The 24,277-nt window shown below is 50.2% G+C and overlaps 1 protein-coding gene across 3 annotated transcripts in view; it reads right to left on the reverse strand.

Moving 5' to 3' along the window:
* TOGARAM2 (TOG array regulator of axonemal microtubules 2) overlaps nucleotides 1-24,277 on the reverse strand; it is a 717,735-nt gene that overhangs the window by 223,428 nt on the left and 470,030 nt on the right. For all 3 annotated transcript variants that reach the window (XM_069608717.1, XM_069608718.1, XM_069608716.1), the window contains exons 3-5: nucleotides 14,833-14,967; nucleotides 4,831-5,109; nucleotides 3,043-3,272 (exon numbers count right to left, since the gene is read on the reverse strand). In XM_069608717.1, coding sequence (XP_069464818.1) covers nucleotides 3,043-3,272; nucleotides 4,831-5,109; nucleotides 14,833-14,967 — 644 coding nt within the window. The remainder of the gene's footprint in view (nucleotides 1-3,042; nucleotides 3,273-4,830; nucleotides 5,110-14,832; nucleotides 14,968-24,277) is intronic.

Below are 24,277 nucleotides of genomic sequence, written 5' to 3' on the forward strand. Positions count from 1 at the left end.
CAGCGTCCATTCCCAGCCCGCTCTACGAGACCCACGCGTGGTCGCCACTGTGGTATCTCATGAAGACCTCGGGCCTCAGCGTCCATTCCCAGCCCGCTCTACGAGACCCACGCGTGGCCGCCACTGTGGTATCTCATGAAGACCTCGGGCCTCAGCGTCCATTCCCAGCACGCTCTACGAGACCCACGCGTGGGCGCCACTGTGGTATCTCATGAAGACCTCGGGCCTCAGCGTCCATTCCCAACACGCTCTACGAGACCCACGCGTGGCCGCCACTGTGGTATCTCATGAAGACCTCGGGCCTCAGCGTCCATTCCCAGCCCGCTCTACGAGACCCACGCGTGGCCGCCACTGTGGTATCTCATGAAGACCTCGGGCCTCAGCGTCCATTCCCAGCCCGCTCTACGAGACCCACGCGTGGCCGCCACTGTGGTATCTCATGAAGACCTCGGGCCTCAGCGTCCATTCCCAGCCCGCTCTACGAGACCCACGCGTGGCCGCCACTGTGGTATCTCATGAAGACCTCGGGCCTCAGCGTCCATTCCCAGCCCGCTCTACGAGACCCACGCGTGGCCGCCACTGTGGTATCTCATGAAGACCTCGGGCCTCAGCGTCCATTCCCAGCCCGCTCTACGAGACGCATGCGTGGCCGCCACTGTGGTATCTCATGAAGACCTCGGGCCTCAGCGTCCATTCCCAGCCCGCTCTACGAGACCCACGCGTGGCCGCCACTGTGGTATCTCATGAAGACCTCGGGCCTCAGCGTCCATTCCCAGCCCGCTCTACGAGACCCACGCGTGGCCGCCACTGTGGTATCTCATGAAGACCTCGGGCCTCAGCGTCCATTCCCAGCCCGCTCTACGAGACCCACGCGTGGCCGCCACTGTGGTATCTCATGAAGACCTCGGGCCTCAGCGTCCATTCCCAGCCCGCTCTACGAGACCCACGCGTGGCCGCCACTGTGGTATCTCATGAAGACCTCGGGACTCAGCGTCCATTCCCAGCCCGCTCTACGAGACCCACGCGTGGCCGCCACTGTGGTATCTCATGAAGACCTCGGGCCTCAGCGTCCATTCCCAGCCCGCTCTACGAGACCCACGCGTGGCCGCCACTGTGGTATCTCATGAAGACCTCGGGCCTCAGCGTCCATTCCCAGCCCGCTCTACGAGACCCACGCGTGGCCGCCACTGTGGTATCTCATGAAGACCTCGGGCCTCAGCGTCCATTCCCAGCCCGCTCTACGAGACCCACGCGTGGCCGCCACTGTGGTATCTCATGAAGACCTCGGGCCTCAGCGTCCATTCCCAGCCCGCTCTACGAGACCCACGCGTGGCCGCCACTGTGGTATCTCATGAAGACCTCGGGCCTCAGCGTCCATTCCCAGCCCGCTCTACGAGACCCACGCGTGGCCGCCACTGTGGTATCTCATGAAGACCTCGGGCCTCAGCGTCCATTCCCAGCCCGCTCTACGAGACCCACGCGTGGCCGCCACTGTGGTATCTCATGAAGACCTCGGGCCTCAGCGTCCATTCCCAGCCCGCTCTACGAGACCCACGCGTGGCCGCCACTGTGGTAGCTCATGAAGACCTCGGGCCTCAGCGTCCTTTCCCAGCCCGCTCTACGAGACCCACGCGTGGCCGCCACTGTGGTATCTCATGAAGACCGCGGGGGTGCAGATGACAATCTACATAGGGATATAGTGAGATCTATGCCCCGATCATCACCCAATTCCACACACCAACCAAGTCTAGTCTGCTTACACTTACTTCAAAAGGGATCTCCCACGCTCGGGCTCCCAGAAACATAGTCTAGATCCGACAAGAAGTTTCCACTTGCCTTACCCTACTTTTCTTCTGTCATTTCGCCCACTAGTTCCTTGTCATCCTTTCATCACTCTCATGGCCTATCTCCCATAGTCCCATATTTTACTCGCAAGTGCTCAGAAGTAACCAACAGGTAACAATCGTGGCGCTATATAAGACACCCCTAACACCAAAATAAATAAAACTCTAATGACTCTTTGGCACCAGATGAGATAGGAGAATCAAACATATGTTCAAGCTGATAAATAGTGTCTTTAGTATTGTTTGGCCATTTGAATGAATTCTGATAAACCAGAGCTAGGATTTTCTTTTCTTAAAAAAGCACAAAGAAAGCAACTTGTGATCTTGCAAGCTTGATACCTATATTAGGCTAATGCTAACTTTCAACACTGCGCCAGTCCTTTCCCCAGGCCGCCAGAGAAGGAGCCTATGGTGTCTTGAAACCTAGCACTGTTCATCTGGTTAATAAAATTGATAAGAATTGAAAAGGAAAAGGCTTGTCCATGAGGATGTGAGGGCCAACCAATATATGGGCCATTGAGGAAGAATCGCCCCATGAAACTGACCCTCACCCTATGGCCCAATGACCTATACTTGTGTCTCTATACAGTTCCATAGTATGACCATGCGTAATGGCCATGGCCGTATTGTATCAGACTATGGCTTTCTGATGTCATGTCCCCCTCAACATATTCAGCAAAGTTACTCCACTGGCGACTAGACCATAACCTGAACTGGCACGGGTCTGAATGTTATCACAGTAAATTGGAAGGGCCTCGCGGACTCTCTTGGCTTTCAGAGGCAGAGTGGGCGTGAGCGTACAGCCGTCTCCTGCGGTCTCTAGGCAGACAGAATAACCAAACCCCACCACCACCTTCTCAGGGTAGTCCCATCTGTGCAGTTTTTGAGAGAAACCAAAGAAGTATTGGTGGAGTTGAACTGATAGAGTCTTCCTTTCCTGTTTTCTTTTACTTTTTCTGGTTCTTTCCTTGTTTTCTTTTTTAAGAGGACTTGAATACGTTAATTGGATTTGGTTCAATTTGATGTTGCTAAAAAAAATGTTAATTCTAATAAATAAATAAATAAATAGGAAGTATTTCTTAGACATCCATCCGTTGGCGAAAGCCCTCAGCAAATGCAAACCCGCTTGTCAGACATCTGGCTGGGGGGACATCTAATTGGATAAAAATGATCACATGCCTAGCTTTTGCATATTTACCTCTTTGGGAGGTGGAGCCTGGTCGCTGCCCGCCTCAGTGACCTCTGGTGTTCCGCCTGCACTGCTGTCCGCGGCGGGATCCTGGTCGTTCCCATTGGCCGATCCATTGGTCTGTGGCGTCGGGCTCCTCTGTATGGGTGGCACGGGTTTCAGGGCATTCAGCAGTCTCTGAGAGGCGGATCTTGGAACAGCCAGGCTGAGCGCGCCACCGTTGACGCTGCCGGGCTCGACTGGGGATGCCAAGGACATAGAAGAGCTTAAACATTTCAGACTAATTTTAGGGTGCTGTTTTTTTAATTACATGAAACATAGAAATTGCTCCGCCCTCCCCATGTCATGTAGAATAACTTCACGTAAATATTACAATTGCATGCGTGTAATTTGGCGGTAGCTCAGGGTAGCATTTGCTACCCCTGCGTTGCTCACAGACCCCATAGACGGCTTTAGAAACCTTCTGATTTAACCAATCTGACTTCTGATCTGTTCAAACTAAGAATGCCTTGAACTTACTGCTAGATTCAGTAACATGCTGCTTATTCATGGCTTAATGACATACTGCAAACTTAGGTTTCCAATATAGTTTGTTTAAAATGACACAATATAGCCCACCATAAGGGTCAAAGGTCATGTGATGACTTTAAATGGTCTATAATCATGTAACATCACATCCGCTAATATATGATTTTTTTTTTAATGTCCCAGTGCACAACTGATATCTCAAGTTCTAGCCTCCCTTATTTAGATTTCCTACAGTAATATGTTACTTTAGAACAAATGGGCCAGAACAGTTCCTCGTGCATATTCTAGGCCCATCAGGGCAATGACCTTTTGAGCACATTGTTTTAACTTGAGCAAACAGAAGGACAAAAAACAGGCATTAGCAATGCCAACAGTTTGGGCTTTTGTGTAGGCATGGGAAAGGCACTTGCCAGACACTCCTGTAGTGGTATTAACTGGCTATTGATAGTAGCAGGTGCAAAATGGTGCGAGTATTTGGGCATCAAATAGCAGAGCATGGCAAATGCCTAATACTTATACACAAGTCAAAACGGTTGCCTTTGCTAAAGCTCATTTTTAACTGCCCTTCAGTGAATCAGTGAAAGACACGCATAGGGTTTATAAATCGAGTGGCTGAAGGCAGATCTGGTTAAGACATTTTTATTACCAGTAGTGCGTTTACAACTCCTATTAAGTCAATAACTCTTAGAAGACTGCTTTGAGAAAACACTGGTAGGCACTTTGAGGGCAATGTTTGATGGTAAGGCTTGTTTAGATCGAGTTCAAAGAGTTCCTATGAGAAGGTGTTTTTGGCAGGGAGAGGAAGGAACTGGGGGAGGGATGGCCATAGCGATCGGATCGGCATGGCCATGGGCAGTTTATGGGTGGGCAAATAAACAAACAACACCTACAAGCTTTGTGTCCCACCTCATATCCCATTGCTCCCTATCTGTACTCTAATGAGTTTTGACTGGAAATACACCAAAATGTCGCCTCCAGAATTCTGACTCTGTAAATTCAGATTTTTTTATTTTTTTGACCTCCCCTTACACCACATACATATGTGGACGGGAGGTATGGGATATAATAGTAGTATGGGGGGCTGTGGGGGTCTCCCCCACATATGTATGTAGTGTAAAGGGGGTTTAACAGCTTTTACAGCCGTCGGAATTCTGGGGGTTGTAGTGATCACATAGTTTGTTTTGACTTATAGGTGGCGCTTTAGCGCAACCTAATAGTTCAAACTAACAAGAGGATGAGGGACACCGAGCAATGGTTGTGCCATCTCACCTGCATGATGTGCAGAGCCCTCAGACATTTTTCTCTTCACTTTGTCCTTTAGCCGGGCAGTTTCTAAGGCTGCACTGCCCACTTCCTGGTCCCGCACGTCCAGTTTCAAGGGGGGGCTGGTGGGAGGCCGAAGAAAGTCTCTCTTCATTGCCAGGCTCTGGTAACTGTTCCGGGTCTCCCAACCCTTGTGTGGCGGAACTGTGGCAGAATAACCCTGGTCACCGCCTTCACTGTACAAGCTAGGCTTCATCTGAACACTCACCGTAGACTGATGGGGAGCTGAAAAAATAGCATCAAAAGACAGACAATGACCAATTACAGTTCCCCAGCATATACACACTACACCAGAAGCAGAAACTTCAAACCTGCACTCAACAAAGCCACACAACCAACAAACAAGATCTAGATGGTACTGCAGCTAGCTCAGTACTGCAGATAGATCAGTACTGCAGCTGATTGTGTACAGTAAGTCACTTGTTTCCTGACAAGTACTATTTCTGGATTGCCTTATGCAAAGGCCCTGTAAATCCTTCTTTGAATTTTAACTGCATAACCCCTGTTTTCCCCCCACACACTTGGCACCTTTCCGCCACCACAGGTAAAGTAGGGCCCCTCATGCGCCATCACCCCTGGGTGAGACACAACCATCCACAAGCTCCACATGTGTGATACAAACTAGCAATCACACACCTTGTAGTCAAAGGAAAACGATTGCTGTGTGCCGGCGCTTTCATGGAAACATGAGTCCCACAGCCTGTGATCCACCGATGAAGCTCCTTGACTTTAGCCAATAGTCTAATGCAGGGTTGTCCAACTCCAGGCCTCGGGGGCTGGGATCCTGACGGATTTCAGGATATCCCTCATTAATATTCATAAGGAAAAAATTGCATACATTTAGAATTATTGTATGCAAATGTATCTCATGAATATTAATGAGGGGTGTCATGAACACCCGACATGGACTCAGCCCCTCGAGGCCTGGAGTTAGATAACCCTGGTCTAATGAATCTCCAGCACCACCCCTGTGTTGTGCACTACCTAATCCATACACGCAAGGCCCAAGAGGAGGCATCTACCCAAATGTCTCTTAAGTGCACAATACCCCAAACCCTAATGGTGACCCCAGTGGTAGTATTCACACTTTTGGTCCATTTTGGCCACGTACATCCAATTGGGGCCAAGCCGCCGCTGTGATGCAATGTGACAGCACACCAAGCTGGAGCTACCAGAGTGGCTGAAGACAGATATGCAAACCCATTGCTCGACATTATTGTGTCAGCTAGCAATAAATACAAACTGGCTGATGTGTGTTTTTATTTGTGCTTTTTATCTTTGCTTTTGTTCACTCACTTTCTTTTTCTGACATGAAGAGCTATTGGTTCTGTAAGAACCTTTTGAGTTATGTTCGTGGAATTGAAACAAAAGTTTTTACGTATGTTAAAACTGTAGATTTTTCAATAAAATAAATACTGGAAACACATACCACACTTAACAGCTCGCTTGACCAGGCCCTTCAAGAACCGGGGAGCCTCGTGCCAAAGCCAATATTGAAAAGGTCAAACACACCCTAAGCAATAACTCACATTATCTACTATTCCCTACTTGCCAAGACTGGATCATCATACTTGCTGGAAGCTAGCACTTTTCAACCCCACACTACCACTGCGCCACTCACACGACGAAGGCTCGCACACTCTTGTTAAACCACTGCTTTTACCCAAATTATGATCGCGCCCCCCACCTACTCTACCCCCTCACGCCATGATGCACACAGTATCCGGATTGAGAGATGTTTCCATCTCCACACAGGCCCTAGTTCCCTCGACCCACCCTCCTTCCTCTTACCAGCAATCAGCCGGACCCCTTCCCAGCTACCCACACACAGCGGGGCTGCTGCAGGCTAAAAGATGGATGCCAAGCTGGTGTCCACATCAAGGAACTGCTACCCTCACTCACCTCTAAAACAATGCAAGTGCCGTAAAACACTGATGGTAGACACGTAGCTTCGCCCCAACAAAGGCAAAGTGAAAACTGATCCCTGATTTTACTTATTTATTTATCTATACAAAGGAACACCCCGACCTATAACTCAGTAGCACTTAACACTAGGACACACCTTCTGAGGCAAAGGCCCAGCCAATATCCTAATTCAATGGCTTACTTCTTACTTCCAAAGACGAAAGGCACCACTCACAAAAAAAGCAAATCAATACTTAAGAAAAAGTGCCTAGATGCCCTAGGGTTTGGTGCGCTATACAAATGACCAAATAAATAAATAAATGCACCCTGAATCATGTCCTAGCAGAAATATAGATGATGGCAATAATAAAAAGCTGAACCTACGTTTAATCACCAATGCAAATGCTGCTCAGAGTCACAGATTACAAGGATCCGTCTTTCAATTCCTCTTCCCGGTGATTGGGCGGCACTTCAACCCCAAATGTCACCCCTTGTCTTCTGCCCAGGGTACTACTAACAAAGGGCTACAGCCAGGCCGATGGTGTGTGCCCTTTGCAAGGACCCACTCCCCCCTCCCCCATTGTTCCCAAGCTCCCTTCAGTCAATCCGAAGACCCAGGAGGCCCTAAGATCTCTCCAGACAGATCTAAGAACAGGAGAGTTGATAACGGAGCACGCGATAGGCACAGAGCTCACACTCCCGTATACACTTCTTTCTGATGATGATTTTCCTGGAGGTTCGCGCCCACATGATAGTATGTTTGGTATGTTTCTTGGACAAAGTGTTGAATCTTGTATCAGCACCCCTCCTAATCAGCCCCCCCCCCCCCACAAGTACGTGTCTGATGCCTCAAAGTCCGTTTGTAAATCGCAAAGGATCTGTCAAGAGCACCGAGCTGGACAGAACAGTCACCTCACTGGCATTGAACCCATTGGAAAAGCCTACGTCAAGCCAAGGAGACCCAAACTATCAACTAGGCATTGGCTTTGGTCTTGTTCACTGGACACTCTGCCTGGGGTGTGGGCCTCGGCTATGCTTGGTGAGCTCACATAGATGTCATGTGCCAGAGGCCACGCCCAGTGCAAGGCTTCTCAAAGATACCCAGTGAGCCCACTGTGGGTATGTGCACGTCATGTGCGACATCATGGGCAGTGCACGGCGAAGGCTGTCCCCCAAGCATAGTGTGTAGCTGGCCTAGTGTTCGGTGCAGGTATGGTGACCGTCTGTTAGCAAGTGAGATTAGCACCCAGCTTCTTATTCCTTTCCAACGCCTCCTTGAAAAAACGTTCTTTCCCTCTGGCCTTCAAAACAGCCCCTGTTAAGCCCCTCTTAAAAAACGAATCACTGCTGACCAAAACACCCCTCTTAAAAAACGAATCACTGCTGACCAAAACACCCAGCTCATTACAGCACAGCCCCTGTTAAACCCCCTTAAAAAACGAATCACTGCTGACCAAAACACCCAGCTCATTACAGCACCGCCCCTGTTAAGCCCCTCTTAAAAAACGAATCACTGCTGACCAAAACACCCAGCTCATTACAGCACAGCCCCTGTTAAGCCCCTCTTAAAAAACGAATCACTGCTGACCAAAACACCCAGCTCATTACAGCACAGCCCCTGTTAAGCCCCTCTTAAAAAACGAATCACTGCTGACCAAAACACCCAGCTCATTACATCACAGCCCCTGTTAAGCCCCTCTTAAAAAACGAATCACTGCTGACCAAAACAACCAGCTCATTACAGCACAGCCCCTGTTAAGCCCCTCTTAAAAAACGAATCACTGCTGACCAAAACGCCCAGCTCATTACAGCACAGCCCCTGTTAAGCCCCTCTTAAAAACGAATCACTGCTGACCAAAACACCCAGCTCATTACAGCACAGCCCCTGTTAAACCCCTCTTAAAAAACGAATCACTGCTGACCAAAACACCCAGCTCATTACAGCACAGCCCCTGTTAAGCCCCTCTTAAAAAACGAATCACTGCTGACCAAAACAACCAGCTCATTACAGCACAGCCCCTGTTAAGCCCCTCTTAAAAAACGAATCACTGCTGACCAAAACACCCAGCTCATTACAGCACAATCTCAAACACCCTTTGGACTGGCAAAATCCTCTGTCAATGCATCTACCCATAATTTAAGGAAAAATATCTAGATCAACAACAACAACCTCTTCGATGACTCACAGCACATATTCAGCCAATGAGAGGACCAGAATTCCCTGAATCACAGCACATATTCAACCAATGAAAGGACCAGAATTCCCTGAATCACAGCACATATTCAGCCAATGAGAGGACCAGAATTCCCTGAATCATGCGCATATTCAGCCAATGAGAGGAGCAGAATTCCCTGAATCACAACACATATTCAGCCAATGAGAGGACCAGAATTCCATGAATCACAGCATATATTTATCCAATGAGAGGACCAGAATTCCCTGAATCACAGCACATATTCAGCAAATGAGAGGACCAGAATTCCCTGAATCACAGCACATATTCATCCAATGAGAGGACCAGAATTCCATGAATCACAACACATATTCATCCAATGAGAGGACCAGAATTCCCTGAATCACAGCACATATTCATCCACTGAGAGGACCAGAATTCCATGAATCACAGCACATATTAGGAATTGCCACTTTGCTCGGTTTGGAGCATGCTAAAGAACAACACGGACTACTGCCAAACTCATCCTGCTGGATTCGTCTGCAGCATTCAACACCATCAGTCACAAAATCCTGTTAGGACGACTCAAGGACATCGGGGTGAAGGCAACCACCCGATGCTGGATCACCTTCTTACTGACAGAGAAGATAGAAATAAGACTCATGGGCCATTTCAGATCACATTCTCGCATCCTGACATGCAGATTAGCCTGTGGTTCCAGCCCCTTGCCTCCTCTCTTCTGCATAAAGATGAACCGCTTCCTGGATCTCATCAGTAACACAGGCCGTGCACGAGCCAGAGAATGCCAGCTTCCCCCGGCACCTATCACCTGAGGGGTGCCCCAGGGATCCTGCATATCCCCAACTTTGCATAACATATTCACGATACCACTATTGCCCTCCTGGACTCTCTTGGCATACCTTATACAAACTATGCTGATAATATGCAAATTCTACTCCCCCTCTCCGGCAACTACCATGAGGACTCCTCCACCCTAAACACTGTTTACATGACCATCCAGGCCTGGATGGCCCACACCGTCTCTGCCTGAACGATGACAGTTACTTTTGGTGAGCCCCCATCTGTGATTAAGAGGCTTGATCCCCAATTCTCCTCCTTTAACATAGACGGTGCGCCTATCTTAGTCTCACCTTTTGTGAGCTACCCTATCTCTCTCACTGCAAGTAAGCGCCACAGCCTCTTCTGCCGCCTACACAACTAAACTAATCAACGCATCCAGTCCTTTCCTCACCCCTGAGAGCTGCTTTACAATAGCCCGAGCCACCATCGGACCTAGGCTTGACCATTGTAATGCCTTTTTTGCAGGCACCACTGATAACAACATTCGGAAAATGCAGGTTATTCAGAACAATACACTTAGAGCTGCACTGAACATCCCTAAAGCGGAACATATCACTGCATCAAGAAAAGAAGCCCACTGACTCACGATTCGGGAACAGATTCTCTTTAAAACATTTTCCATGATGGATAGATGCTTGCCCAAGGACCTTACCTATCTCAAAAAATCACAAAGGCTTCCTCTTGCAGACCTACTAGGGCAGCCTATGCCCACCACATCACCCAGCCCATATGTAAACGGGTTAAAGCTGGAGGCTCCAGCTTCCCGGCCATTGCAGCCATACATTGGAAGCTTCTCCTGCCTACCTTGCGAGCAGAACATTCTTACTGGACTTTCCAGACAGCACTAAAAACGTTGATGTTCATTTAATTGTGAACTGCCCAGTGCTTCCTTCATCTTGGGTAATGTGAAAATGAAAAAAAAAAACTGCTGCTCGATTAACACTGTATGTAATTTAATGCTTGCATAGTCTTGCAAGTAACTGGTCATGTAATAGCGCATTTATTTATTTATTTATTCGAATTTGTTTAAAACGCACGTCAGCCCGGGGGCATCGTGGCGCTGTTACATGAAGACATAATCTGGTTACAATTGAAGGAAGATGGTCACAAGGCAATTTCTATTACAGGAAACATTTCGTAGCATATGTATGCAAACAAGTGTAGGTGAAGGAGGGAGGATGTTAGTTGAATAGTGTACTTTTGAGGGATTTGCGAAAGGAGTACAGCAAAGGTTCTGCTCTGAGTGAGTTGGGGAGGGCATTCCAGAGTTTAGGTGCTATGCTACGCCTTGATGCCTCAGGGCGTAGCGCACTCTATACATGTAAAAAAGAAATAAATAAACAATACAAATTCTTAACACATTTAACAATGACCCAACAAATGACATACCTGACCTAGACACATGTCTTGCATGTGTGACTTCTTGGACAACCTCTAACAGACGCTCAATCCCTCACAAACAGAACTCATGATCAGAGGTGCGATACCACCTAACCCAGCAGCAATCTCGTGGCCAGACGAAATGGGCCCTTGCCCCCAGCCTACTTCTATTGTGAGGAATCTTGGTGTGAGGAATTCGACCATCCACACAGGGAGAGTGCGCTCGCCTGCGCTTTTTTGATAAATGAAAATTAATGATGGGAGTCCAACCTCTGAGAAATGAGTGCGGCCATTACGCACCCATTTCATCCCCTTCCTGCACCAAACACATAGTGACCTGTACTCTGGGAAGACACAGCCTACAGGCGCCATCTTCCCCTGTCATATTCACATGGAATATGACAGCCCTGGGTACATCATAGCATTCCAAGAAGGGGGAAGGCACACATTCCTCCAGTCATGAGCAGCCTAATTAAAATATCAAAGGCTCCATGGATCTGCATTCCTTTGTTCTGTACATACTAATGAGAGATAATTTAAGCAAGACTACTGAGGGTCTTAGTTGCCAGAGAGACAACAGGAAGGCGGGACTAACACCCCTTTGGTGTGAAATGTGTCAACTTGAAGCTAGTTCTCACCCCCCTGCATGAAAGGCAGTGGAATGCATGCCTGGGTCCACTATTTACCGTAGGCAAACCCCTGCAGAGCTGACCCCAGTCCGAGGGTAGATGTATGTGGTTTGGGGGAGACAGGAAGTCTGCTCTCACCACATACTTCAAGGGAAAACCTGCGCTTTAATCCAGAACCACAGAGGGCTCAGTTAACCAAAGAGACACTTTGATCTACAACAGAGAGGAAGATGGGTGGGACTTGTTGCAGACCACTGTGGTCCTGACCTCATGCATAACAGAAGATTGTTGGTGGGGACCCAGGATTAGTTCATTAAGGTAGGCTTAGCCTACACCAATCACTGCGGCCCATTTGGCTTTAAAAGAGGGCTGAACCCCACACTTAGCAGATCATCTTAAGATTTTGCAAGGAGTAAGAATGTGGACTCATTTGGACCTGAGTTGCACGTACAGTCTACCTTACATCTTCTGCCAGTGAAGGAAGGCCAGGAGTTCCAAGAGGGAAGCAAGGCCCCTCCCCTAAACATCTACCAGTGAACAGAGAGAGATATCGGACTCAGAGGAGCCATCCAGCAGCTCCAGAACCGGTACAAACCCAGCACACAGCGTGCCCTGCTAGCTTCTGACAACACGTTTCCTAGGTGGGAAGTGCTGGAGAGTCTCTGGTTAAAGGACAAGGCTGTTGTCTGCTAACAACCTCCTGAGCTTTGGGCCGTCCGCCTTGAAAGGACACAAGCCCTGCGAAGAAGCTAGGAGGAGTGCCACACAAGTATCATCCAGCGTCCATCTTTTTAGGGACAATTTCGAGACAATCGAGTCCTCTAACCACATCTGGCTGCACCGCTGACTGTTGTCACGCCGCAGTCACCAGAACCATCCGAGATGCCTCGACCAGCATTTCAGATCCACCAACCAGCACAGAGAGCACGACTCTTGGACCCGAGCCGCCACGCCAGACAGCCTGCAGACGTCCATCCAGCCTTGCTTGCCGAACTGCCTGCCGCCTGGTATCCACAGCTGTCTTCCGCCACTAACTCTGTCTCATGGGCTACAAAGCGCCCTGGAACCGCCTTGAGGCTGTCGAGCACCAAGAACTTCTTCAGCACCAGGTACATTGTTCTGCCCCCCTCTCCTTCCCTGAAGGCCCCTAGAGACAGTTACAACCCTTTGCCCCTTTGGTGTTGAAACCAAATAACCTTGAACAGTAAGACTGGTTCTTTACCAACTACCCTTGAGTCAGTATCCAGGGCGCATCCCTTTCCTTTGTTAAACTGTCTGTCCTCTGTGTTCCTTTACAGTGTGGGTTGTAGTTGTAGTGTGCTAGAACTGTCTGTTGTAGTAATAATAAAGTATACATTTGTATACAACCTTGCCTGGACAGTCCCTTTTCTCATTGTGTAATAACTGTAGTTTTGCTGTGTTGCAACTAACCTACAATCCACGACCTTGCAGAGATAAGCCTGCCATTCCGTCCACGTTATCAAAAATTGGACAAGGAGGTCTTATAATTCACTTGTATTCCAATCTGTTCGGATCCCTTCTGGTGTATTAGAGGTGTGGGGCTGATTGATGGTTTAGAAACTGATATTCATCCCTGGACCACTGGTGCCCTGGAAGTTGATCCATCACACTTGGACTCACAATGGACAGTGCCCATATATTAGAACTACATATTAAAGCAATTGTACGGACATGCATCTTCCAACTCGGCATGGTAATGCATCCCATCGACCAACCAATAGTAAAACAGGATCACTTGGGCAGACACAACCGAAACGAAATCGAACAATTATCACAGGGAACAAACGACATACTGCCTAATCACTTCATCAGCAGCCGTTCACGGCCTCACTCTCGGAGGTCGGCCAACGTTATTTCTGTACAACCACTACTCATAGCCCTGTTCCTCTACTCCCTTCAACTAACCGACTGCTACCTAAAATCTCTTACCGCCTTACACTGCACACAAACATCCCCCACAGATGGCCACCACAAGCCTAGCCAATACCACATGAACATTATCGGGCTATGATTACGCTCCCCTGTTTAGTCCCATTTCGCTCCCCACACATCAGCGGGTAAGATTACCGGAAGCATATTTAACCTTTTAGACCTCGGGCTCTCTATACAGGGAAATATACCCCCACGGTTCTGCGCCAAACCCATACAAGCATCCCGCCACACAGGACGCAGGACTGCCGATGTGCACCCATCAACCCTACAGGTTGCACATCTTCCGCTCCCGATATCCCACTAACAACCCCTCCATCTTTTCTTACAGAGCCACGTCCTGGAAGGTCTACACTACAGCAAATGGCAGAAGAGCACTATGCATAATGATTACAACACAAAACCCACATACCTCAAAAGTTCTCCCCACCATGCACTGCTCATGGCATAACTGTGTCCAACTCTGGGCCTTGAGAACAGGAATCCTGATGGGTTTTCGGGATATCCCTCATTAATATTCACCGGGAAAAATGTGCATACATTTAAAAATATTGTACACAAATTTATCTCATGAATATTAATGAGGGGTATCCTGAAAACCCGGCATGGATCCGGCCCTCGAGGCCTGGAGATGGATAACTCTGGGCCATAACAGATAACATCACAGTTTTCACAGGACAAGAGGAAAAGAACACCTTAGGAAAAACAGCAGCATGCCAAGAACATATATTTAGTTTTGTTTCCAGGGCCAACTCCAAACACACAGTAAGGTATACATTATTTCCAAGAGCCATTTTCCCTGGTAGTGAGCTCAGCGTGTGACGTCAGGAGCACTGCACAGTGGGTGGCGCGTCATGGTTGCTTTGTTGACCTTGAGAGGCGAATATCTATGTTGCATAGTTTTTGTATCGCAAACCATAATGGCATAGATACATATTGACACAGAATAAAACTGTTTAGCGTGTGCACACAAAATCAATCATCCACAGGACTAGTAATTGATCGACAGACAGGGTGCGAACACAGGCACCGTCCCCCGCATGTCTGACCTTTATCTGCCGCTGCCCATTTGTTTCCACACAGCTGTAAATTGGAGTCCAGACTTCCGGCTCGCACGGAGTGGTATCCTGGCTTCATTTTCGGGACACTGCCACAGTAAACCGTAACCGGGGCTCTGAACTTGGCTGGAAAAACAACATAGTAAAATGTCAGTAGGAACCATGCATTGCCCTATTGCAGAGGTCTGCAACCTTTGGCTCGCCTGATGTTTTGGACCACAACTCCCATCAGCCCGAGCGAGCATAGCTAACGATGAGGGATCATAGGAGTCGTATTCCAAACACCTGGGGAGACACGGGTTGCAGACCCCTTCCCTATTGCCCCAGCCTCACGATTTTAAAGAGTTTAGGGAATATAATAGGATAAGGCTATAGAATAAAATGAGTAGATAAGATGAGGGCCACAGAGAAGACGTGAAGATTAAGCTGCTGTCTGCATGGCCATCAGCTGCATGTATTGTATTTAATTAAGATGGGATTTGAAAAGAGGAAAGGCAGAGTTCGAGGGCGGGCATGCCAGTACTTTGAAGCTAGTAGAGAGGATGGGCGAAAGAGAGAGGATGGGAGAACGATAAGGAGGGGAAAGACCATAAAGACATTAAAAAAAAAAACAGTATTCAATAGTCAATAGAGAGCCAGCAGTGAGAAAGAAGGGCAGGGAAGATCCTCTTTGAAAATCATTATTTGCGGGTATTTATAATTCAGAGGCTTACTAGTCGTGACCATACGGGGAATATCCCTGAACAGAATAAACCAGGGTTGTCCAACTCCGGGCCTCGAAGGACGGAATCCTGGCAGGTTTTCAAGATAGCCCTCATTAATATTCCGAAGGTATGATTTGCATCCATTTAAAATCATTGTATCCAAATTTATCTCATCAATATTAATGAGGGGTATCCTGAAAGCCCGGCATGGAACCAGCCCTCGAGGCCTGCAGTTGGGCCACGCCGGTATAAACAAACAATCCCCTTTGCCCAGACCACCCCCCAATGAACGCCCAGATGCAAAGGAACGTTGGTGTAACACATGCTTTATGCTTTTGCTCAAATACAGTAATTTCATTGACCTGTCACTTGTGCACCCTCTGGTGTCTAACACCAGATCAGTGCATTGGCGTCTGTGTGAGTGCAGGGCATCTCAGTTCCATTTCGAGTTTGGTACAGTGACCCCCACATTGTTGGCCTCTCCCGTGCCTTTCTGCAGTCACAATCACTCACCGATCAACACACTTGGCTGGGTCCACAAAGATTGGCACTGGAGCCAATGAAGCAATGTCTGTGAGCATCTCAGAGTTGCACCTGCTCCCTTGCACCTTAAAACTGGAACACCTCTGGAATGGTAATGGGGTATTTATAACGCGCTCAATACCCAGAGGTTTTCAAGCACGGACCCGGGGATCGAACTTGTGTTGCTCCGCGTCATCTTGTTTCCAAGACGAGCGCGGTGCCCCTGAGCTATCCTCCCGAAACGCCATTGCGCAACTCTTTGTGACTCCCATTCAAAGATGCCCAGTGCGCCACCATGTTTGCTCCGGTTTGAGGGCTTGTAAATCAGGCAGCGGGTGCAAACCAGAGTAGCTCAAAGGCATCTCCTCGCCTACCGCAATGCAAACCTTTGTGATCAGGCCCATTGGGCACCTTGCCACAGTGTGCATCCGTGCCGTCATTGGGACATCACATTCAATGGGGAACCATTCTTCTCCTATATAGAGAGTTTTCAATTCTCTTCCTTGGAGGGATATTAGCGGTCTCAGCCATCTACTTCATTTGCATATTATTATTTAATAATGCCCTGGAGAAAAGAGCACCTTTATAAATCGGCACTTTGGGCACATGGTTCAGGCATGCTGCTGTAAATGTCAACCGCCCCCGCCCCACCCCCACCCCCAAAAAGAATCAGAAAATAACGATGCGCAAAAGGGTTTTATTTCGGCAGGATTTGTGTACCCTGTGTACCCTTTTTTTAATAAATAGATGGGGGATAGGTTAGGGTATAAATAAAGGTAGGGCAAGTGGGGGGTCTCCCCTGCATTAATAATAATAAAAAAGCGAAAAACCGCCAAAACATTTTCGGAATTCGACCAAAAAAACCTTGGTCTTTTGTGCCTCCTTGCTTTTTTTCCGTAGATACCTGTAAATCACCTTTCTGGACTTGACCAATCCAGTCTGTCTTTCATGCTCCGCTCTGTTTTATTTTTAAACATCCTTTTACGGCCCATCTCTCTCCTTCTCTCACGGCTCTTCTTTGCGTCCATTTCGGTTTCCTTTGTATTCCTTTAAATGTATCCGTGCTCTGTTGAGAACCTATGGTGTGTGTATGTTTAAAGACAAATTGCTATTCCATTTTTCAGGTCTTTGTGTAACAAAAACTTTCCGGCCTGGGGTTCACTGCGGTGTGTGAGAGAGCGGCTCGACCTGGTGCTCACCGGGATTTGGTACGGGGCCGGGGCGTGAGAGAGAGAGAGGGACTCGGCCTGGTGCTCACTGGGAGTGGGTACGGAGCCGGGGCGTGAGAGAGGGGCTTGGCCTGGTGCTGGCTGTGAGTGGTTACGGGGCTGGGGCGTGAGAGAGGGGCTCGGCCTGGTGCTGGCTGGGAGTGGGTACGGGGCCGGGGCATGAGAGAGGGGCTCAGACTGGTGCTGGCTGGGAGTGGGTACGGGGCTGGGGCGTGAGAGAGGGGCTCGGCCTGGTGCTGACTGGGAGTGGGTACGGGGCAGGGACAAGGGCTCGGCCTGGTACTCTCTGGGAGTGGGTACGGGTCTGGGGTGTGAGAGAGGGGCTCGGCCCGGTGCTGAATGGGAGTGGGTACTGAGCTGGGGCGAGGGCTCGGTCTGGTACTCACTGGGAGTGGGTACGGGGCTGGGGTGTGAGAGAGGGGCTCGGCCTGGTGCTGACTGGGTGTGGGTACGGGGCCGGGGCGTGAGAGAGGGGCTCTGCCTGGTGCTCACTGGGAGTGGGTACGGGGCCGGGGCGTGAGAGAGGGATTCGGCCTGGTGCTCACTGGGAGTGGGTACGGGGCCGGGGCGTGAAAGAGGGGCTCGGCCTGGTGCTGGCTGGGAGTGGGTACGGGTACGGGGCCGGGGCGTGAGAGAGGGACTCGGCCTTGTGCTCGCTGGGAGTGGGTACAGGGCTGGGGCATGAGAGAGGGACTCGGCCTCGGCTCGCTGGGAGTGGGTACGGGGCTGGGGCGTGAAAGAGGGGCTCGGCCTGGTGCTGGCTGGGAGTGGGTACGGGGCCGGGGCGTGAGAGAGGGATTCGGCCTAGTGCTCACTGGGAGTGGGTACGGGGCCGGGGCGTGAAAGAGGGGCTCGGCCTGGTGCTGGCTGGGAGTTGGTACGGGGCCGGGCGTGAGAGAGGGGCTCAGACTGGTGCTGGCTGGGAGTTGGTACGGGGCCGGGGCGTGAGAGAGGGACTCGGCCTGATGCTCACTGGGAATGGGTACGGGGCCGGGGCGTGAGAGAGGGATTTGGCCTGATGCTTGCTGGGAGTGGGTACGGGGCCGGGGCGTGAGAGAGGGGCTCGGCCTGGTGCTCCCTGGGAGTGGGTACGGGGCCGGGCCGTGAGAGAGGGATTCGGCCTGGTGCTGGCTGGGAGTGGGTACGGGGCCGGGGCGTGAGAGAGGGGCTCGGCCTTGTGCTCACTGGGAGTGGGTACGGGGCCGGGGCGTGAGAGTTGGATTTGGCCTGATGCTCACTGGGGGTGGGTACGGGGTTGGGCCGTGAGAGAGGGACTCAGCCTGGTGCTCACTGGGAGTGGGTACGGGGCTGGGGCGTGAGAGAGGGGCTCAGACTGGTGCTGGCTGGGAGCGGGTACGGGGCCGGGACGTGAGAGAGGGATTCGGCCTGGTGCTCACTGGGAGTGGGTACGGGGCCGGGGCGTGAGAGAGGGATTTGGCCTGATGCTTGCTGGGAGTGGGTACGGGGCCGGGTTGTGAGAGAGGGGCTCGGCCTGGTGCTCACTGGGAGTGGGTACGGGGCCGGGCCGTGAGAGAGGGATTCGGCCTGGTGCTGGCTGGGAGTGGGTACGGGGCCGGGGCGTGAGAGTTGGAGTCGGCCTGATGCTCACTGGGGGTGGGTACGGGGCTGGGGCGTGAGAGAGGGACTCGGCCTGGTGCTCACTGGGAGTGGGTACGGGGCCGGGGCGTGAGAGAGGGGCTCAGACTGGTGCTGGCTGGGAGCGGGTACGGGGCCGGGACGTGAGAGAGGGATTCAGCCTGGTGCTCACTGGGAGTGGGTACAGGGCTGGAGCATTGCAAATGTGAGGCAGCGAAGAGTCAGGGCTTCAGACTCGGATACGTGGCTAGAGGAAGACTACAATGATTCCAACTAATTCCAAGAGCCACAATACTGGGTGGACCTCATTCCTCCAGCCGTAATACCTCTGGAAGAATTGCAGAGGAAAAGCCCCAACAAATGATGGGAATTCCACCATTATGAGTTAAAAACCCACCAAAAACAGCAGCAGAAGAAATGTGATAATGCAACGGATGGCAGGTGCCCTCGGTGCGAGAGTGATCACCCCTGATTTATCCCTGTTTTGTGGGATTGTCCCTCTCTGTTGTCTTTCTGGCGGCATGTGGTGGAATTGACGCGGTGCATGGTGTGTTATGAAGGACCTTTGGATATTGCTTGTTGTCTGTTCGGATGGCTCCCAGGACTTCCCAAGGGTGGGAGGAAAGTGTTGTCACTTTATATGATCCTAGCTGAAAGATGCATTGTAAGGCTGTGGTCTCGCCCTGCTGCTCCAAGTGTGGGGAGATGGTTGCGAGACCTGGCATGGTGGTGTGATGTGGGGTATGATTATTGCACTCTGCAGCCAGGGAATTCTCCACCCGGGGATATATTAGACCCTGTTGGCACTCTGCTACTGGCTAGAGAGGCTGTCAATGATAAAGGAGTGGGAGGAGTGCCGCGGTGATCAGGGGGAGCCCCGATAGTGTGTCAATGGGGAGGTTGAAGGTCTGTAATGACTTTGCGTTGTGCATGCATTACTCTTAATGTCTGTCTAGGCGTGGGCTGTTTCTGAGTGCGGCCTCGGTGTGCTGACGATGATTTCTTGGGAGATACCATGAGCCCCTTTCGGTAAACTGAAGTTGGGGAGTGCGGTGGATGGGGGACGGCTGTTTGGGCCATCCAGGACAACGGATGTGGCTCTTGGATGTGCAGAAGAACAAAGAAATAACATATCTGGAGTGAACCAACAATGCGGTGGAAAGGGGCAAAGGCAAGGGGCAGCCAACATACATGACGGTCATGCATACCTACTTCCTAACCTGTGCCTGGTGCACCCGCCCCACCCACAACACATCACAAATCCCACACCTGCATCCACTCCAGTGCGTTTCCATATCCTATTGTGTCTTGCAGGCCCATTCAAACAGTGAGTATAATTGAAACAACAGGTCCCAGAATGCACAGGGAAAAAAGCCATACATCGGATCTTGGATTCCCCACCCCCGTATCACCACCTCCTGCACCCACCAATGGTCCCCTGTGGTTGGTAGTCCTACAACATAGAGGGATGCTCAGGTACATAGGACCATGTCCTTCTCGCTCCCTAAATGTCTCCAGTAGTGTCTACCATCGATACAGTGGAACTCTAAACGTGTTACCAAAACACTCTACATGAATATGTAGAGGGTGAAAATAGTGCAGGTGTGCAGGTGCAGGTTAGATAAGAGACGGGGTCTTCGCTGTTGGAGAGGTGGTGGGGCGGGAAGGGATTGTGCGGGCGCTGACCCATGACAGAGCAAGATCCACAATAGGCACAGAGTTTTGGCGATTGTGAAGTGCACTATTTGTAAGGCTGGCATCTTGGTGATAGCCAGTCTTACGTTAGTTTTTTAGAGTGCTACAGCTGTGATAATGACCTGCTAATCACATTGTACCATTTAATGTCTGATACAGGGTACTCCAGATATCCCCCGCTAGCAGGGCTCGTGATGCCACTACAGAACCCTGGGAGACCACTCGAGGTAGCCTACACCAAGGCACACGCACACAACTGGCTATCCTTTGAAGGCAAGATGATGCCTACATGGAATTGGGAGGGGGACCTCATGTACAGCTCGGAAAAGGTGAAGAATAACACAGCTGTGTGTTGTGTGCTGCACAGCATGCGCATACAGAGGCATGTCACTGCAACGTCCAAGGAGGAGCCCAGGAACAGTCGTCACCGGGGTATGGCGTTGGGGCCGCGCCCCTCCTTGGAGTGGCTATGCTGAAGTGCAGGATGGGCTGATGATGCAGCGAGCCCTTATATGTAACTTCTTTTTGACTTGATTCATATTTACATGTCACTTATGTTTACATCATCACCAGGGCAATTACTGTGACACTATGAAAATGACCACCTGATTCATGTCTTTACATTCTAACTCTTTATTAATATTGGAACACCATGAACTCCATCCTCCCCAACACCCATGCCCACCCACCCTCCTCTTCCCCATTACTCATGAATGTCCACCTCACCCATCCCCAACAACCATGTCTTTCTACCTCCCTCCTCCTTAACAAGCATATTCATCCACCCTTCTCTTCCCCAACTCCAATGAACCCCCACCTCCCTAACCCCCATCCTAATATCTTAAGCAAAAGTCCATTGTCTACCTCCGGGAGCGCTCTCAACGCTCCGTTGGTGCAGGTGAAGAGCGCATCATAGAAAGCTGAGAACACCTTCAAAGGCTACCTGCAACAGACCCCTCCACTGGGGTGGCAGATATCAGAGTCCACGTTGCAATGATGAGGACCATGACCTGCCGCGTGGTCTCTTGGCCTGCCAAAATGGCCTGTGCCAATTACCTCTGCTTCTGCCCCTCCACACAGATAGCAGAAGCACCTTCAGACGGATGTATACGAATTGATCTTTTCACAATTGATCGCGGGAGAATTGACCGAATTTAAAATGTCAATTAGGAAACATGTGCGGGGGAACCATCCGCAACCACCCACCCAATCCCCTTATATTATCTATTATCCCAAACGCACCCCACACATATATAATAAACTAAAATAAAGGTAAAGGTCAATTGTGCAGAATGTCAATTAGGACAAAAGGTCAATTGTAAAAGATCAATTTGGGTAATACCCCTTCAGACACGTGCCTGCATTGTTTTATCAATTTCTAAGACAGCCTCCATGATGCTTCCTGCACTGCATTACAAATGGTGTAAAATGACTCTGGCTGCTGCCCGGCAATCCTCTCAAACCTGACCTGGGGCTTCTCCATGCAAAGTTTGCCTCTCCTTTATGTCCTCTGGGGTGAACTGGTGGACATCATTAGCAGAGCTGACATGGGAATGGTGCATCACAGAGGTGGCCCACCCCTGCTCCAGCACCTGCATGTCATCGTCATCATCTTCTTCAGGAACGGAATCATGGTGGTACCACTCCAGTTCCTGAGGAGACAGGGAGGAGTGACGAGGAGAGTATCAGGTAATAATGTCTGCCGGCAAAAGCCATTGGAGACATTGGGCCTCATTACACGGTAGGCGGTAAGGGTTTACTGGTACCGGTAAGGGCACCGGTACCGGTGAACCCTTACTGCCTTAATACGAGGTCCCTTTGCGGGACCCGACCTTAACGGCTGGTTTTACCAGCCGTTAAGGAACGGGCCCGCAAAGGGACCTTTGTGCTAATTACGGTACCGCAATTTGCGGTACCGTAATTACCTCCTTCCCCATTCCCATTGAGCCCTATGGGGCAAAAATGGGAATGGGGAAGTGCCTTGGTGAATGGGAATTACCTCCCCCGCTCACCTTGGAGTAGGGCGGTAATTCCGCCATCCACCAAGGCGGACACGGTAAAATACCGGCGGCAACCATGGCGCTAATAGCACCATGGTTACCGCCTACCATGTAATGAGGCCCCTTATATATGGGGACATTATGCATGGGGATGGATTGCGGGGATGTCCCCTGCGCCCCTTGTAAAATAATTCAGGGGTTGCGGGTGTGTCTCTGCAAAAAACAGTGACATTTTGTCAGGAGACATTTTTGCAGGGGCATTATTGCATGGAACCACAAAGAGGGGAGAATGTGTAGGTCGTAGAGTAGAGTTGAGCATGGCAATCCCAGGGCTAGCAGACACAGGAGGCAGTGGCATGGCCCAGGGATGTGGTGCAGGCAGACCGGAGGTGGTGGTGGCACCCACAGCGGAAGAGGGTAGCGGCAGGCTGTCTGGCGGCTGAAGTCATGCAGTGGGTGCGTGTTCTATATCCTGCAACATAGGAAGAGGTTGCGGTGGTGGTACTCTATGCAGGGGTGGTGGCTGTAGCTGATGGCCCGGTAGAACTGGAACTTGGGTGCTCTCACTGGCTGGTTTGGGTGCTTGCTGGGAGAGAATATGTAACCTATAATCAGTTGCATTGTTCACATGGGTATTGTGTATGACACTCAGTACATTTCATGATGTGTAGGGTATGCACTTTATGCATGGGGCGTTTGACTCGACCTCCTGGGTTAAATGCTCCAGCAGACATGGACGTGGCTTTGTTGGGGCAGAACGACTTCTCGTTTGGTTTGAGGTTTGGTTTTGGGGAAAGGGCACCACCCCCTTATGTTCTGTACACAATGTAAAGAGGAACATTTTTATTCAAATTTAAAATGTATATCTTTCATGTAGCATGAACATGCCGCGCTGTGCCTATGGCGAATCAACTTCCGGGGAACCAGTGGTCCAGGGGGGAATATCGGTTTCTAAACCATCAATCAGCCCCACACCTCTAGTACACCAGAAGGGATCCAAACAGATTGGAAATGCAAGCAATTAATAAACCTCCTTGTCCAATGTTGGTAACGTGGATGGAATAGCAGGCTTATCTCCGAAAGGTTTTAGATCGTTGGTTAGTTGCAACAAAGTGAAAATACAATTATTACCCAATGATAAAAGGGACTGTCCAGTCAAGGTTGTACACAAATATCTACTTTATTATCATCACAGCAGACAGTTCTAGTACACTACAAAATACAACCCACCCTGTACAGGAATTCAAAGGACAGACACCTTCAAAGAAGGAAAGGGGATGCACTCTAGATAATGACAGGAGGGTAGTCGGTATAGTAAATAATCACAACAGTTCCAGGATACTTCGTTTCAGCACAAAGGGAGCAAGGGGTCATAAGATGTCGCTAGGGGCCTTTGCAGAAGGACACTGGGGACAGAACCACAATGTACCTCGTGATGTAGATGTTCTTGGTGCTCAACAGGGTTGAGCCGGTTTCCGCGCACTTTGCAGCTTCTACAACAGAGTTCAAGATGAGAGATAGTTGCGGGTATCAGGCGGCAGGCAGTTTGGCATGCAAGGCTGGACAGACGGCTGCAGGAATCATCTCAGTGCTGGTCGGTGGTTCTGAAGCACTGGTCGAGGCATCTCCGGTGGCTTTAGCGACTGCAGCGTAACAACAGTGAGCGGTGCAGTTGGTTGCAGCTCGAGGG

The sequence above is a fragment of the Ambystoma mexicanum genome, chromosome 4q (assembly GCF_040938575.1).
Source record: "Ambystoma mexicanum isolate Mex_15411 chromosome 4q, UKY_AmexF1_1, whole genome shotgun sequence".
NCBI lineage: Eukaryota > Metazoa > Chordata > Amphibia > Caudata > Ambystomatidae > Ambystoma > Ambystoma mexicanum.